The sequence below is a fragment of the Maniola jurtina genome, chromosome 14, assembly GCF_905333055.1.
Source record: "Maniola jurtina chromosome 14, ilManJurt1.1, whole genome shotgun sequence".
Lineage (NCBI taxonomy): Eukaryota > Metazoa > Arthropoda > Insecta > Lepidoptera > Nymphalidae > Maniola > Maniola jurtina.
Window position 1 is genome coordinate 4788223 of NC_060042.1, and position 18542 is coordinate 4806764.

At 37.6% G+C, this 18542-nt stretch overlaps 1 protein-coding gene across 1 annotated transcript in view; it reads right to left on the bottom strand.

The window, feature by feature from the left end:
- Positions 1 to 14219: 14219 nt before the first annotated feature.
- LOC123871756 overlaps positions 14220 to 18542 on the bottom strand; it is a 47309-nt gene continuing 42986 nt past the window's right edge. The window contains exons 45-46 of the mRNA XM_045915704.1: positions 16065 to 16261; positions 14220 to 14411 (exon numbers count right to left, since the gene is read on the bottom strand). Of these exons, the coding sequence (XP_045771660.1) occupies positions 14301 to 14411; positions 16065 to 16261 (308 nt within the window). The 3' untranslated portion in view covers positions 14220 to 14300. The remainder of the gene's footprint in view (positions 14412 to 16064; positions 16262 to 18542) is intronic.

The following is an 18542-nucleotide window of genomic DNA, read 5'->3' on the forward strand; positions in this document are numbered from 1 at the left end:
TTATGAGGTTTTTCTTTTATTCCATATCCCAATACACCCGACCCAAAAATAAACTTATTAATTTTTAAATATGTAGGTACTTACTTCATTTCCATATTTTTATTCCAAAACTGAATATTACTTAACACGATGCGTAACGGCCCAAAAAAAGGAGTGCATTCGTTTTCAAGGTTCATGTATGTATGTTAGTTTCTTTATTCCACCATAACTTCTAAATAACTGAACATATTTTGATGTATGGAGGATCGTTAATATCCATACATTATCTCGAGTGACATTGGTCATAATTTTTTTTGAAAAAATACAATATGGCGACCTTAAGGCGCCATTTTATAAAATGTGAAGTTGGCTAAATTTTCCTTTTTTTATTTTTTGGGCAGTCGTGTTTTTTTTAATTTTTTTTTAATTACGACTTATTTACGGGCTTGTAGTTTTAGCGTAAACAAAGTCTCACTTTTGCGTAGGTTGATGGTGTAGATTTGTGGAAGAAATTAAAGCGCCATTTATCATTACTCAGCTCCGCTTAACAAATTAACGTTGATGGAAAAACACTGTTGAGTGCTTTGAAAACGAGCTTGACGTTGTAATAATTATGATTGACAATGGAATTCCCGTGGCTGCGTCTGCTTAGTTGGCTTGCAATTTTGAAAATTTCCCTCCGTTTTATTTACGCCTATCTTTTTCAAAAGGCTGGTTTAGATTAAAAGCGGTTTGTTAAAGCTGGTTGCCACAAGTAATTTTCAGGTATAGTTCAAAGCTGAAACATCAACACACCGATTGGCCTAGGCAGAATGGCGAGAGTTCTTACTCTAAGGCCAAACCTTTGGGTTTTACCTAAAGAATTATAGTCCATCCTAGGAGATCCGAAACTCAATTTTATCAAATCGTCTAATGATAAACATTACATCTGAATCATGTGCTTTTTGTTCAATTCAGTCCAATTTAATTAAGATCATAATAAAGCAATTAACTAAAGATTTGTAACATTTCTTAAAGTCTGTAAGTAGTAGTTTCAAGCGTTTAGTTCTGAGCAATGATAATAAAGGGTTATTCCGTTTATCCACCCTACTACAGCCACCCTAAAGTGCATACTCAAAAACGCATATCCATCTTTCCACCCGGACTGAAAAATGATGGACACACATTCTATATGTCGTACCTACTTATACTTATAATATTTAGTCGGGGCCAATTAAGGACCCTTCATTTGAGTCTATTTTCACCGCCACGTTGATTTTTTCTGGTGGAATTAATGTAATTTTCTTGATTTTGTGTAGGCGACTAAGAGTAAAAATGCTTTTATAAACGACGACGCTACAATATTTAATCTAGTCTGAGAAGAGGACACAGAGCAATTAGACCGTTATAAGATTACAGCATTAATGGAACTTGAGCGGAAAATCAATAGAATCTAGTTTCTTCAACCTATAATTTTATGGAGAAATAAAGAGAATATTCAGGCTAAGCGCACTCAATCACAATAGATTTTTAGAGATAAAACAACATTATGAAGCCGTGAATAGGTATATCAAGCTAGATATAGTAGTTAAAGAGTTACTCTATGACAAAGCTTTAAACTTGGTAAAGGAGTGCAAAGGTTAATTGGACAAGGTATGGACCCGATAACGAAGACGAAATCAGAACATATCGACGGTATATATGTTTTACCTATCGCTTTTATAATAGGGAGTGCTCTGACAAGCTGTTTGAGCTCATTCCACCCACACAAAAAGAGGGTTGTTATGAGTTTGACGTGTGTATCTGTCTGTGGCATCGTAGCTCCTAAACTAATGAACCGATTAATTTAGTTTTTTTGTTTGAAAGGTGGCTTTGATCGAGAGTGTTCTTAGCTATAATTCAAGAAACGGTTCAGCCATTTGAAAGTTATCAGCACTTTTCTTGTTACTGTAACTTTCACTTGCCGTGGGTGTTATAAATTTTTAATTTATACTTGGTCTACAACCGCACCACACGCTACCGCAAGCAATTTCATCCCACCACCTGGGTGCCTGGTACACTTCGACCGCCCGTTATGCCAGATCCTTTTTTCCATGCACATGTAAACTGTGGAATCAATTCTCATCGGGAGTGGTTCAAGTGGCGGACCAACAATACCTGAAATTTCGGCAACGCATCGGCGTGGTGCTGCTAATGTTCATGGGCGGCGGTAATCACTTAACATTAGGTGACCCGCCTGCTCGTTAAAAAAAATTATGATAGTGTTTTTACCTACACTTCAAGGAAATCTATACTTATGATAAATTTCTAAATAATTAAAAAAATACATACATACATTGCGGTACTGGCAGGATTTGAATTTGCGTCTTCTGGGATCGCGCCCGACGCTCTGGCCGCTAAGCCACATAAAATAAGCGCAAAATTAAATTGACTGATGAATACAATATAACCACTCCTTTGCGTAAATTGCGTTGCGCAGTTGGGTAAAAATACTATTTAATATTATGAGTACCTACTTACTAAAGCATAAGTATGCTTTAGTATTTAATCTAGGCTGAGAGCCGACACAGTGCAATTAGAGCGTAATAGGATTACTGCATTAATGGAACCTGAGCGAAAAATCAATAGGATCCTGTTGCTTTGCTCTATTGTATTATCGAGACATACCTATTAATAGATACAAAAGGTATTGAATTGCTAGCTAGTTTTTAGGGTTCCGTACCCGAGGAGTGCCAATGGGGCCCTATTACTAAGCCTCCGCTGTCCGTTCGTATGTCTGTATCTCGTGAACCGACAAGAGTTGAATTTTTTTACAGAGTATACCTATATTTCTATTGCCGCTATAACAACAAATAATTAAAATTTCAAAATGGTAAAAAGGCATCGCTAGAATATTTTGGAAAATACTTACTTACATTCGATAACTTTATGCAATACTGAGTCATCATTGAGGGTTTCAAAATCTTATACAAACAAAATGAGATTTTTATCAGACAGGATAATTATTCTGTCTTCTTAAAATACTCTCATAACAAGCGTATATTTTCTAAAGTTAGATTGAGGGTAAGAACCTATTTCTTTTTAAGTACTTCTAGAGTCAAATCCTCTGTAATACAAATTACAACAATCGGGCTAAAAGTTTACCGACTCCAGATGGTACATCGAAAACGAGTTTGTGTAAGTATATTACGTCACATAGCAGGTTTGTATGCAAATTTTATTCGCAAAATCCACAGCCTGATGGAAAACGGTCGCTGAGTGCTATCAGGCCAACCCGAAGGAAGTTTTGGGTCGAGTTGATAACACATACGTACCCAGAGACCGGGGTACATACATCGATTAGCTTATAAACCTTATTTGAATATCGATATTCCGTCCATTTAAATCCGGTGCTGAAAATATTAACATACGTCTATATTGTTACGGGGATTGAAAGTTGGAATAGGATGAAATTCTGAAACATAATGGAATTTTGAGATTGATGGACAATAGCCACCTACACTGGTCAATAATAATAATAGAATAATACAAGTGTAAATTAAAAATTTATAACACCCCCGACAAGTGAAGGTTACAGTAATAACTAGAAAAGAGCTGATAACTTTCAAACGGCTGAACCGATTTTCTTGGATTATAGCTAAGAACAATCTCGATCAAGCCATCTTTCAAACAAAAAAAACTAAATTAAAATCGGTTCATTAGTTTAGGAGCTACGATGCCACAGACCGATACACAGATACACACGTCAAATTTATAACACCCCTCTTTTTGGGTCGGGGGTTAAAAATATGCAAGTATCAAAAACAACTACAAGTGTAAAGTTTCAACTCAATCAAATGAATCAATGTGAATTCTAATGTAACAATTTTCTAATATCTATATTTTTGCCATAGTCCACGCGGACGAAGTCGCGGGCAATATTCTTATACTGAAGTTTGATGCGTAATCTTTCCTGCTGGGTAGGTACTATAGGATAGCTGAATTTCCAATGTATCTGGCCTGCATACGAGTAGGCCGATATATCACGTGGTAGCAACCGCCCGAGGTGTGAGCTTCTAAACCGTTGATTAATAGCACGCAGGAGACAGACTAATCTGCACTGCTAGCGCGTTTATCACTGAGGCTGTATTGTGCAAGCACTGAAGTTAAATAACTACTGTTCTAGTTTTTATAAACAACTAAATCTATGCACATAAAAGGAAAAGCTGACTGACTGACTAACTGACTGATCCATTTTTATTTTTAACCCCCGACCCAAAAAGAGGGGTGTTATAAGTTTGACGTGTGTATCTGTGTATCTGTGTGTCTGTGTATCTGTGTATCTGTCTGTGGCATCGTAGCGCCTAAACGAATGAACCGATTTTAATTTACTTTTTTTTGTTTGAAAGGTGGCTTGATCGAGAGTGTTCTTAGCTATAATCCAAAAAAATTGGTTCAGCCGTTTAAGAGTTATCAGCTCTTTTCTAGTTTTCTTGTAGAAAAGAAGGTTAGATAACCGTTAGGTTCTTAATATTATGTCAATTGACAAATGTCAAGCTGTCAAGATGGACGTTGCCTAAATACATAATTATTTATTTGAAAATGATGTTTTGGAAAACTCAAATACTTTGGATCGTCGGAGGTGTTATAAATTTTTAATTTACACTTGTATCTTTATTTACATCTCAAGTGATCCATCAACGTACAGCTCGAAATATTAGACGGACCGGATTAAAAGGCATGCAGATAAGTAAGGTTATTTACAACTTCACAGTGATAGGTATATATTTTAAGCCCAATCCACGCGGCCAAAGTCAGCTTGATAAATATTTAACATGCCTTTGATATTCGATTGTGATACATACATAAGCTGCTTACGGTTAAAAAAATACTGTCGTATTCATAATGCTCTTCATTATTACCTGGCCACTAATATACGTTAATTTGAATTAATTAATACCTACTTACCTATACGTGGGTGATTTAATTATAGATCAATACTCAAATACCTAAATAATTAGCTCGAAGAGACTCATAATAGCGGATCCACTTCGCGGAAAGATACCTATATACAGAGATAGCTTGCGTCCCTCAAATTAAAGGCAACTTTTTACCCCGAAATTACAAAGAGCTCCATGGAATTTTAATAAAACATTATCATCTAGTTTGTAAATAAAAATTGTGCATCTTATATTAAATAAATAAATTAAAAAATATCACTGCGATAAAAAGTCGACGTCGTCTTACGTCGATCGACTTCTCCAATATTTACTGGAACTGATAAATATATGATTTCTCGTAACAATTGACACGTATAACGTGGAACATCGTGATAATAAGCCCAACTAGTGACAAACACGTTCCTGCGAACGTGACATCATGGATCAAGATATCACAATATCCAGCGTGTGACATGCTTTCTGAAAATGTGAAGCTGAAAACCTTTACAAATATATCGTTCAATTGACTGATTTTTATTTATTTCTATCGGCGTCTGTAACACAACGTTTTCTGATTAGATATGAAAATAACCTTCGTAGGTACTGGGTATTATAGGTACTACGGTCGTCCAGTAGCGAGGTCCAACCGCAGTGGATTAACGAAGACTGCAAAGACCCGCGACTGAAGAACCAACTTCCTAGACTAGACGAAATGCACATGACAGGTATAGTGGTAGCTACAAGATACTATCCTTGCTATCAAAATATCGTTTATAGGTAGAGTTTTGGTGCTAAAGAAGTGGTGAAGTAAACGGTCCCTATAAGCATTGAAACAGTGGTAGTAAGTTTTTGGTTTAATTAAGTTTACTAGGTAGTTGAATTCAGCCGAACACAATTATAGCACAAGTAAAGGAATAAATCTGAAAACCGCGAATTTGTGGTCACATCATTAAAAAAAATTAAAATATGTTTCAATTTTCAAAGTAAGATAACTATACCAAGTGGGGTATCATATGAAAGGGCTTTATTTACCTGTACATTCAAAAACAGATTTCCATTTATTTTTATGCAAAATAACTTTTGATTTATCGTGCAAAATGTCGAAAAAAATACCCGAGTACGGAACCCTCGGTGCCCGAGTCCGTCTCGCACTGGGCCGGTTTTTTTGAACTATGCGCCCTGCCCACTGTCACTTCAGCTTCGCAACCAACTGAGCTATGTCGGTTAGGTTCTCAGTTCGGGAGAATCGTCCGTCTGTTACTTTCTTCGAACGTCAATCCTTTTTATATTGCTTCGTATATTTATTTAGGCCTACGGTAAATATGTGTAGCTCTGAATAACGTAGGTATGTAAAAAAGAGTACCTATATATTATACATCAGTGACTTCTTCGTTCTTTGAAAATGTCTTATTATCTCTGAATAAAATTGTAGGTACCTACGTTTTACAGGTCTTATTACTTTTCTAAAGCAAATAACATTTTGCTAACTTATTACGGGGTAGGTAATACCTATGTAAAAAAGGATATTCCACAGCCGAAAATAATTTGAACCATGGTTGCGATGACTGAGAAGGAAATGCCGTAAATACCTATCACACTGAAAATCAAAGAAGAACGTAAAGTAATTCATGAATAACTTAAAAGGAATTTTCTCATGTTTGCCTTGACGTTGTACCTACCAACGTCGTAATAAGTAATAACATCTCTCTTCTAGAGCGAGTGTAAGAGCAAAACTATGAATTTTTAATGAACTCGCTGACTGCGATATGCTAAGTACTCGTATTTATTCAAATTGCTACGCAGATTATCATAATGACACTGTTTCCGAACTGGCGTATGGCCTTGATTCATTTTTGAACGATTTAACATAACATTATGAAGTAGTTGAAGATATTGATAACGTGCCTTCCTCATACCACGTATTTAATGAACAATATCAGAACTCTTCCTAAAATTAGCTGAAAAATGCTGGGAGAAAGAACACGCAAGTCAATAAAATTATACCAAACTTATAGAACTTTGAGTTAAATAATTCTGTAAGCTCAAGTCAAGATAAATTTACAAGAACAAGATAAAATATTATGGCACCGTGATGTAATTACGCATTTCATTTGCACCCAAAGAGATGTACTTAAAGGGTAGAGTAGCTATCGGGAATATATATTTTTCTTACTTATTTACTTGTGGATCTAGTGACGCAAAGAATTCTACTGGATCTAGAAGTCCCCATGCATGCGCTGTAGTAATCATCTCTTTTGAGTGCTTTGGTCTTTCACGATGTATAAGGCTTTCCGTTGGGATTTTTCTGTTCGATTACACGACTGTATTCTTTTCAGAGCACGCTCTCATTTTCTAAAACCATGACATTTTCAGTAGGTAAGTATAAATACTTCTTCAAGAGCTCCATGCGCCGAATCATACCTACTGCTGGTGTGCGTGACGTCATCCACATTACTTTGGCATGTTGGATGCAGACAATAGCGACCAAACGAGCAGGCGGATCACCTACCGCCGCTCATGAACATTTGCTGCACCAGAGGAACCGCCGATGCGTTGCCGGCCAAAAATTTGTCAAATTAGAACTGAAATGCGCTGCGTTCGGCGCTACCGTCTATTGTAGTGCAGTTATAAACTAAAGCATTTTCAAGAATGTAAGATTTTTCCTCGAGTTTTTTCCGTTTTGTAGTAGGCATGGTCCCGTCTATCACTTAACATTGAATCTTTGATGCCAACGCAATTTCGTCTCCTTTGTTTATGCAGACGTTGCGGCGTTTGCGAGCTGTATTTTTCTTTGAGTGTGGGATTTAATCTCGGTGTAAACGGTACGCGACGGCCCTATCTGCACGCGATCTGCGGTGAATGGCCAAAGTGTACAAACAGGCTGAGATATCTTTACTCAGGTGTCGCGAGACGCATACACACACTGCGCCGAGGGGAGTGTTGTACAAGGATATCCGAAAGGGTTCTAAACATCGGAGACGTTTTATAAACATATATACCAAAGGTGTAAAGGTTTATATAGTAATAAAAACTGCAGAATACCCTTCCAGGTTAGCCCACTTCATATTAGACTGCATCATCACTTACCACCAGGTGAGATAGCTGTCAAGGGCTAACATGTATCTGAATAAATTGAATGATTAGCCTGTACCTACTTGAATTTACAATTGCTTTGTACTATTTAAAGTGCCTGTATGTTATTTGAGGTAAAAAGGTACATTGAATAAAGAGAAAGTCATTGGAAAATACTATTAGGTACAAAGTTTATATACGTACGAAAATACCACCGTAAAACGCCTAAGCATCACTTTAGCGGTACAGTATAATTTAAAAGAAGGTCCAGCTTACTTGCCTTCAGGGTCTCCCTCGAGGATTACGAAGCAAAGAAAAAGCCTAGATATTAATGCCGTCTCCATATTTCATCCACCTACGTCAAAGTGCTCATATTACACATACAGTCTCGGCCCGATGAAAGAGCTCTCTAGGGGCAAACGTCGGACCTTTTAATGGCAACTGCTCGCTCCCGTGTCTGAATGAAAAATAGGGATGGCAGTTTCACTGACAAACAAAGGTAACAGGCAACAATGCGATGGGAAACTTTAGCGAAAACTATAGACGATAATTCTCTAGTTCTAAATGCTGCCGGCATTCATAGTTGGCAGACCATTTTTTTATGCATTAGGTTTAAAACATGACTATAGTTCACTTTTTCCTTCCAACTAAGCGTAAAGCTATTGTTGCTTGAAGTAGGTACGATATATTAGGTACTTCAAATGGTGAAATATAGAATGCGTCAGGTCGAGATGGCAATCGGGGTATGAGGCGGGGGGACGCCCCGTACGCTCGCACGTCACCCGCACTATCCCGCACCGGGTTAGCGCAGAGGCTGTGCGGGTGTGCCTGGCGTCCCTACCCCGATTACCATCTTGACCTGTCGCGTACTATGCTTAGATGTTAAATCGTGGACCTTCTGGATTTCGGTAAGCTATCAAAAACGTACCGCAATACCGAACTGGAGGTAGAGAAGTCTATTGATATTGGAATGACCTAAGTCATCTTTTTATTAGGTACAATTTTCATGGTATGGTATAAGGCCTGAATTTGTACTTAGTATTTGTAGTCAGTGTCGCCATGTGGTGCATAAAATGAACAAATATACCAATTATTCGTTATTGTTGTGTTGTGTTTGTTATTGTTGTTCGACCGACGTACGCGACCGACGTCAGGCGAGGAGAATTCGGACCAAGTGCCGTTAAAGATGTTCTTCGATAGAGTCAGTTAAAATTAGGTACTCGTAGCTTGGTGCTGAATTTGTTGTCTGATCTGTGATCCATAGACCACAAAGAAAGGAGCCGTTGTAGAGGCGTGCAGCCTCTTCTAAGGCTGCAGCTGCGAAGAAAACATTGCACTTTGCAGCTGCCACTTAGTCGAGCAACAAGCTCCGGCCCTCGTTTTCCACCATAGTTCCAAATGTAAATACGGCACATGTTGTAAATACGGCCTATGTACACACATCACACTAATATTATAAAGGCGAAAGTTTGTGTGTGTGTGTGTGTGTGTGTGTGTGTGTGTGTGTGTGTGTGTGTGTGTATGTTTGTTACTCCTTCACGCAAAAACTACTGGACGGATTTGGCTGAAATTCGGAATGGAGATAGATAATATCCTGGATTAGCACATAGGCTACTTTTTATGCCGGAAAACCAAAGAGTTCCCACGAGATTTCGAAAAACCTGAATCCACGCGGACGAAGTCGCGGGCGTCAGCTAGTATATAATATATCGGAAATATATACTGTGAATATGTGGGCAGCCTTTTATTATTATTTATTACACGCTGCAACACCGTCACGCTATTCATAAAAGCGTCGCATAATCTAAAAACTGATACTCTCAACGAGTTATGCAAATCGAATCATCCATTCTCTGGCGTCCGGTTAACACAGTTCTTTCTCTAGGACGTGGTTGCAGGAAAATTGCGCTGTTTTGCATTTTGATGAAATATTTTACCAAAGGTAATTTGATTCCCGACTAAGTATATCAATGCTTGCATAGAAATTTTATAACTGCGTATTTTGTGAATGCATTATACGTGATAGTACGTGCGTTTAGCAACTGCGTCATTTTATTTGACCTTAAATTAATTTATTAGTGAAGTTGTAGTTAAACTGTGCTTACTTTCAGTTGGCTTTAAAAGAATGCGGCTTTTAATTGGTACACTAGTAACACTACTCTATCCCATACATTTTGTTTCTCAGAAAATAAGGAAGATCCGGCGGCAGTGGGATCTTGCTCTATAATAAAATGACAAAGCCACCATTACTTAGTTAATGAAATTCATAGAATATTTGCCCTCAATTTATGTATTCAGTAAACCACTAAGAAAGAGATAATTAATAGTACTAAAAAGCATTTCAATGAATTATTTATTCATTTAACATATTTTTTTTATTTTTTACTTATACGGCGTGAATTATTCCTCTCTTGGAAATAATGTAATACGCACTCTTTGTAGTACATTACAAAGTCAACGATCCGAAAAATAAGCTCGCAATGAAATACGAAATACATATATTTTTAGATGGTAACCATTTTTAAGCATAATGTTTTACTGAGAAAGATATACCTACATATAACAACAAGAGCTACGATTTGTACTTTGAAAAGTTTGAGTTGTACAGTTGGTTCAGGTTAAAAGAGCTCTTGACATCGTGCGATAGTGGAAAGCATATGTGTATATGTACAGAATCTACCTAGATTCTGTTCTTTTTCTTTCGTATTGCTCCGCGTAGAACACAAACATGGACAGACGAACCAACTGCGCGATGGAATAGACACCCTCACCAGCACAACTCACTGCGTACTACCAAATCACCCACTGCGCAGGTTAAAGGTCAAATTGTCGTACCTACATGGTCTCATGGGCAATGTTATGTTTCAGAGTAAACTGAACTTCACCACTTTCTATCGAACCCAAATCTCTGAAGTTAAATAGCGTAGCTTAAATGTATTAATCGCTTAATATATTTAATGACAGCGAACTAAATCGCAAAGTTGCTTATGGACGGCGGAGTTTCAGTCGCCACACAATTGGCTTCAGCAGAGCAACTGCACTCCATGCCTTGCTGAAACGCTTATAGTACTTGAAACTCTAATCCTCGACCAAAAATTATTATCAAGGAAATTGTATGTATGATTATGTACATAGATTACTAAGTACTTAATCTATACATATAATAAAATTGTAGAAAAGTGGTGTCTGTACAATGGAAATATATAAAAAAAAGTAGCAGGGGTTGTTATTATATCCATGCCGAACCCGAAATTGTAATTAATATTTTTTTTTGTCTGTTTGTCTGTTTGTCTGTGTGTTTGTGCACGCTAATATCAGAAACGGCTTATTCGATTTAGATACAGTTTTCACTAATATATTGTAGTAAGCTTCACTTAACATTTAGTGTTTATTTCATGTCAATCGGTTCATAAATAAAAAAGTTATGTCAATTTAAAGAATCACGGCGAACATTATGCTGCCCGAAAAGTCACTATTCCACGCGAACGAAGTCGCGGGCACAGCTAGTACACCATAAATATTGAGCAAGCAATCATTCACCATTTTTCATCTTTATCCACAGACTTCCACAACTGTATACCTATAGGTTGCTATAAGTCGTCTCTTGTGATTTTACAGCTGTACTATTTTACGGCTCCCTGGGATTTTATCATTCAATACCTAGTCTAATGTTTAGTTGTGACAAATTGAAAAAAAAAATGAAGCTCATCCTGAGTTCAAAGCATTCAGAATAATCCGCTGTTTTACTAAGTAACAGTAGAACAACAGACTCGTAGCGTTAGATAATAATCCCGGGGCAAGTACTGGATCGTTTCAAATACGTCTTCATGCAGCAAGTTGGCGCACCCCTCGGTCAAAGTTTGGAACTTTGGATCTGATGGGAAAAGACCACTAAGTCGATGGCCAGCTTACTTTAACTACTGATGGGCGGTCTTACAATCTGCTCGGGGTTAATAACTTGGAATATCTGATACTAACTATCTACAGTTACAGAACCAACGATCAAGATAATTTTAGAGCACGTACCTACAGGGCCTTGGTGTTGTGGCATCTACCATACAAGGTGTTGCCCATAATGCCCACGCTGGGAAGGTGTGTTGGTCATCGCAGGACTAGACCGGTGTCGCTGTTGCCCGACAAAGGCCTGTACCATATGCAGTCTAGCCAGTTTCAATGGTTATACTGCCATTTGTCGGTCACCAGAGCCTCGTTAGTAGTCCAGGAGGGAGCACCGCGGCAGGTGAAGTTGACCATAGGATCAATGGCTTCCTTACCCTCTACAGGACACTTTGTCAGGACGTATAGTATAGACGAATTCTCATTGAGCAACTGTGCATTGTATCGTTTTTATGGTAGGTTAGATTTAGATTAGACTCCTGGTAGGAGCATTCGGGTAATTTCTAAATTGGCTCTGGTCTAGAAGGAAAAAAAATCCCAAAGACATGAAACTCGAATAATGTAGATAGAATCCCAAGCGTGCTCTTACATTTTACCTTTGCACACATAATTCTGTGTTACATTTCCCATAGACCTAAACAAATACAAGACGCAATAGAAAAAGGATCCGTACTTTGGACAAAGTTCTTCATACAACCTTTTTCTTATGTAGGGATAAAGAATTGTTTATATTGTGTAATAAAGGAAATTACTTTGATCATGTTCGAAAAAGAAGTTCTTTGTAAGAACTGCCTTTGACTGTGTCAATTATATAGTTAATAATAATTACCTACACTGCGAAGAGTATCCAATTCGCATTTTAATAAAGCAGTTATCCAGTTGATCGATTCAGGAAACAAATTTTCTGGAATCAACCAATTGGTAACCTGTAGCAGCCATCACGTCGGGGTCACCAGAATATGTAGCAGCCATGCAGCGTATGATAGATAACTGATAAATAAAAATGCCGCTACATATTATCACTTGTATTACTTGGGCTGTATTTACAAAACATGTGCCTTGGTTACAATTAAAACTGTGGTAGAAAAATGAGGGCCGGAGCTTGATGCTAGACCGAGGTGTTTCGGTCTTGATGATCTGAAGTGAATTGGTTGAATGCGCTGCCCGGGGTTCGTCCAGGCCAGCAAGATATTTTGAATCGTTCCGAATTCAAATTGTATTCTCTAAGTGACAGCTGCAAAGTGTGTTGCTTTCTTCGCAGCTACCGGTCTTAAAAGAGGCTGCATGCCTCTACAAACCAACCAAATCAAAAATCTTAACTGTGTGTGTAATTGGCTGAATTTATGATACCCTTGCCAAAACAACGCATTTCAGCCAATAGTGAAAGAGTGTCAACCAGAGGTAATTGTGATCAAAAGTCTAAAACGCCTAGCAAAGTGCGTCGATTACCTACACTGTTTCTTCAATAAATTTTCTGCGATTTGTTTACCTTTTAAGTTAGCTAAATAAAAATAGATTTACGTTTAATAAGTACATCTTCATCACTGTAGCATTAAATCTATCAAAAACATACAATAGAAGATAAAATACAAGACAATAATATACAAAATATTTACGAAATGGACTAGAATAAAAAAAATTAGAATAAAATAATTTTTTACTGTTTTTTCGTCAGAATTGAATGCAAGTATTGAACCAATCTATAGTATTAAAAGATCCACAGTATATTTTAGTCGTTAACCACGTGCCTCCATTGAAAGCTCTTCTATCGAAACTGGTAAGCGGCTTACGTTAAAATCCAGGTTAAACCGGAACAAGTTGCATTCACGTATTGATTGAACTACAATGACGTTCCGATTGAGTTGATTCCTTAATAAAATAGAAATATGTAGAAAGATTCAACTACTTACCTACATTTAGATATAGATGGAAATATAGATAAGATAGATAGAAAGGCCATAAGTGCTTTCGAATTATCTATCGGGCAAATCTTCGGAATAGCTGAACATATTTTGACAAGACTTTCACAGACAAGTAGAGAATTAACCAAGGAGAAACAAAGGCTACTTTTTTACCGCCTTTCAAAAATGGAGGAGTTGTGTTTTTCTACCTATATATACACCGATATAACTTTGCGACATTTTCCCATAAAAAATTGGATTCCAACTCCTCAATCCTGATGCTGCAGGGGACCTGACCCATCCACGCGGGCGAAGCTGCGGCCATCATCTAGTTTTAAATAGGTATTGAAAATTTGTGATATTAAAAATCAACCGAATCGTGCGTGTCGACTATCAACCTGTCCATTTAACCTCTTCATTTAATGAAAACAAGAAAATTCATTAGCTATTTTAATAATTATAACATCTTAGTTGCAAACAATAAAATTATAATAAAATACTAGTTAATCTATAGGTATGATTTAATGATAAATAGTGATACTCAATTTTATCTTCATATTTGTGTGAACAGAATTTCCGATCTTTCCGAAATGAGTTTCCCTGCTTCTGGAAAGTATGGCAAGATGTTGATCCAAGAATCTAAGCTCAGTGTGAGGATGCCCACCTGAAAAAACAATGTCGGAAAAATCAGACTGAGAATTGGGAAAAGATTTTCTTTGCTACTATTATTGATGTGTTTTTTCTTTGCTACTAAAGTCTGCCCGCGAAATTAAAAATTTCGCAATTTGTAAACTAATACGACAAAGTATGCTTACGGCATTCTAGTTGCGACAATGGCAGTATCATTTCCACGTGTTTATATAAAAATCTTTACTTGATAAGGTCCAGTTTAAGAAATTAGCTCTAGTATAGACTAATTTGTGAGTTACAGTCGATACTAGAGCTAATTTCTTAAACTGGACGCTTTCAAGTAAAGATTTTTATATAAATAGGTGGGGATGATACTGTTAAGGTTCCCACGCACTTGAACTGATACTGCAACTGAACTGCGCGTCGCGGCAGCGCCCCGCATGATATTCTCTCCTCATTAGTCGCAAATAGAATGTCAGCCTACTTTGTCGTATTAGTTTACAAATTACGAAAAACCAAATAAAATTTGAATTTCACGGATAGACCCGTCACATCCGTCTTAAGCGCGTTTGCACAGTATCAAAAGTATCTAGGTACCTAGTAGCTGTGCTACTATGAGTGTTCACGCAAAATCGCACGCTTCTATAAATCGCGCTTTCGAAGTAAACATTCCCAAAAGTAAAAAAAAATTTCAAACCACCAAAAACCCAGGTAGAACCTGTAGTATGTCTGTATATAGTGTTTTTTGTTTGTTTGAAAAATGTCTTTATTATCAAATATTAAATATATACACAGTTTATGTCCCGGTAACACACACAGGATAAACACAAAATAATAAATCTAACACAGTTTTGCAGGCTATACACGCCCCTTTCAAACTTACCAATATCATAGTTAACACTCCATTCACATCATAAATACATCACAATAGGTTAAAAAACTAAATATGCAAACCTTAGTACACGGTTAACACTGTATATAGTGTGGTTAGTAATAATACTAATGATCAATGCGATTACGGATTAAAAATACCTATTAAAGATTAATAATAACCAATAAAATATTCGCTCTCTTGAGTTTTCGTTTACCGGTCAATAAATAACACGGGTCATCTTTGGTTGGCCAAAGGCTAATTGGAAGTACAAACTATACTACAAGCCTCAAGGCATGACCTCCTTACCCGGGAAATACATGATTTCCTATTTACCTAACAATTAAAGGTGAACTTTTGGTGAAGTATTTTCGAATCAGTTCGCTTGGGGCAGTTACCGGTTTCTCTTTTCAAGCTTTGTCATTCATAAAATTATTATCATTTATCGTTGTCATTGACAAGTTTATCCATACTAATACTAATACAAATTTAGTATTTAGTATTATAAATGTGAAAGTGTGTCTGTCTGCTACCTTTTCACGGCCCAACCGCTGAACTGATTTTAACAAAAGGTACAGACTTGGGATACATCACGGGGAAGGACATAGGTTACTTTTATCCCGGAAAATCAAAGAGTTCCTACGGGATTAAAAAAAATTGAGAACCAGGTGGGCGAAGCCGCGGGCATCCCTTGTATTTAAATACAAATCTAAATAAAATTAATATTCGTAGCTTGTAGCTCTTGTGTAATAACATACATTACTACCAACGAACAACTATTATTAATAACTGAATTATAACTTGAGAAAAAATTACCTTATTTTCGGCTCGGTAAGAGAAGCAATGAGGGACTCCACGGTTTAACCCCTGCATGATACCGAACACATCACCAGGTCCCAGCAGCTCATGTGTAGTCTCTGTAAGATCGGGTCGCACTGATACCACCGCGACACTACCCGATGCCACCCAATGCATGCGAGTTTCACTATCACCAGCTACTATTATGTAATTTCCTAAAATCAATGAGAAACACAGCTGTTAAACCCTTGCATGATACCGAACACATCACCAGGACCCAGCAGCTCATATGCAGTTTTAGTGCGATCGGGTCGCACTGATACCACCGCTACACTACCCGATGCCACCCAATGCATGCGAGTTTCACTATCACCAGCTACTATTATGTAATTTCCTAAAATCAATGAGAAACACAGCTGTTAAACCCTTGCATGATACCGAACACATCACCAGGACCCAGCAGCTCATATGCAGTTTTAGTGCGATCGGGTCGCACTGATACCACCGCTACACTACCCGATGCCACCCAATGCATGCGAGTTTCACTATCACCAGCTACTATTATGTAATTTCCTAAAATCAATGAGAAACACAGCTGTTAAACCCTTGCATGATACCGAACACATCACCAGGACCCAGCAGCTCATATGCAGTTTTAGTGCGATCGGGTCGCACTGATACCACCGCTACACTACCCGATGCCACCCAATGCATGCGAGTTTCACTATCACCAGAAACACCGCAGTTTTTTAACTCTAGCATGATACCGACGATATAAAGCGGCTGGCGGGAAGTGGCTGGATGAGGAAGGCTGAGGCTCGGGTGTGGTGGTGCTCTATAGGGAAGGTCTATGTCCAACAGTGGATGTCCACAGGCTGATGATGATGAGGATACCGAAAATATAAACAGGATTCTCATGTGCAGTCACTGTTGATACAGACATCACCAGTGTGACTCGGGTCACACTGATGATGCCACCGCGTCATTACCTAATACCTGATGCAGTGCATGCTAGTTTCACTGTCAACAGCTAATAGGTATATCTGGAAGTTCTTTAGACACGTAAGGTATATACGTACTTCAGAACAGTGTCCATCGTTAACAAATCATAAGATAGAAGGTATTATGGTTAGTCTGGACACAAAATAAATCAACATAAATCTAATAATAATCCAGCAATAGAACCTCATGAAGAAACTTACTAGAATGAAGCCAAGCCAATAAACGGCTGTAACGCTTACCTTTGTCAATAAACAAAATAAATAGAATATTATTAAATTAGATGAAGAAAATGACGTATAATAAGATTACTTATTAACACCTCATACTAGTTTAATGGTGCACTAGCAATTCCGCAATCTGCATGGCAAATGTTAGGTCAGAGTTCAGAGCTTCAGAAATAGCATTTGGGCTGTGCGGCAAATTTTAGACAACTAGGTATAAAATTCATGAGGCAATGCACAAAGCTTATAGTAAGTATAAAATTAGGGACTTGTAATTGGATAGGAAAGTATACTCTATGCATATTATAGTGGAAAACTTCACCTGTTGCCCGTATCTCCATTGCGTTGACAAAGATGTATGACTCAATTAACTAGCACATTTTTCTCTATTTATCAACTTCATGACGGGGTATCAAGATTGAACGTACTTTAGCGTTAATAAATGGAAAAAAATGTTCCTCAAACACTTTCTCAGCTCACTTTGCGTTCAAAACAGTTATAGGTAAGTACATATTTAAATATGTCTATGGAAAAAGGTTTTATATAGTCTTGGAAAAGGAGATCATTCTAGCTCCATACATTTTTGGGCCTTTTCTGAAAGTGCCGGCCAACGAAAAAAAATGGTACGGATCGTTAGAACTAGCCATTTGGAGTAATAGTTAATATGGCAGAAAAGTTGTAGGATTGCTCTGAGCCAAGTTATACAAGGTCGAAGATTCGTCATTTTCATACATTTTATTGATTTCTAAAAGTGCTGGGAAACATAAAATAATGTTAGATATTGCTAGAACTAATGATTTGAAGCAATTGTCATTATGACCCGAAGGCTGTGGGGCCATTATATGTCGTGTTATACAAGTTATACAAAAAATTAATATACTTTGTATAATTAATTGTAACCGATTTTATGATTTTGTTACTGTTCTGATTGTTTTATACGAATTTGAATACACGTACAATTATTTTGACTTCCACGAAGTGCTGGATCAGCTGCAATGTGGACAAAATTCGTTTATACATACCTGGATTGTATGCGGCCTTTTAATACTAGGTGATCTCATCCAGCCATCTCCCAAACTTCTGCCACTGGGAATTGGGATATCTCCGGCGAGCTCTGTGATGAATGCACCATTTGGTTATACGTACTGTTCACCATAGTAGCTACGGGCTTGCTTCAGTCGATAGCTGCCCAAAGCAACCTGCGTCAATTCTTCTGTGAATCTAGGAAAGTCATTGAACGGAGGATGTTGGCTTCCATAGCCTGGAAATGAGC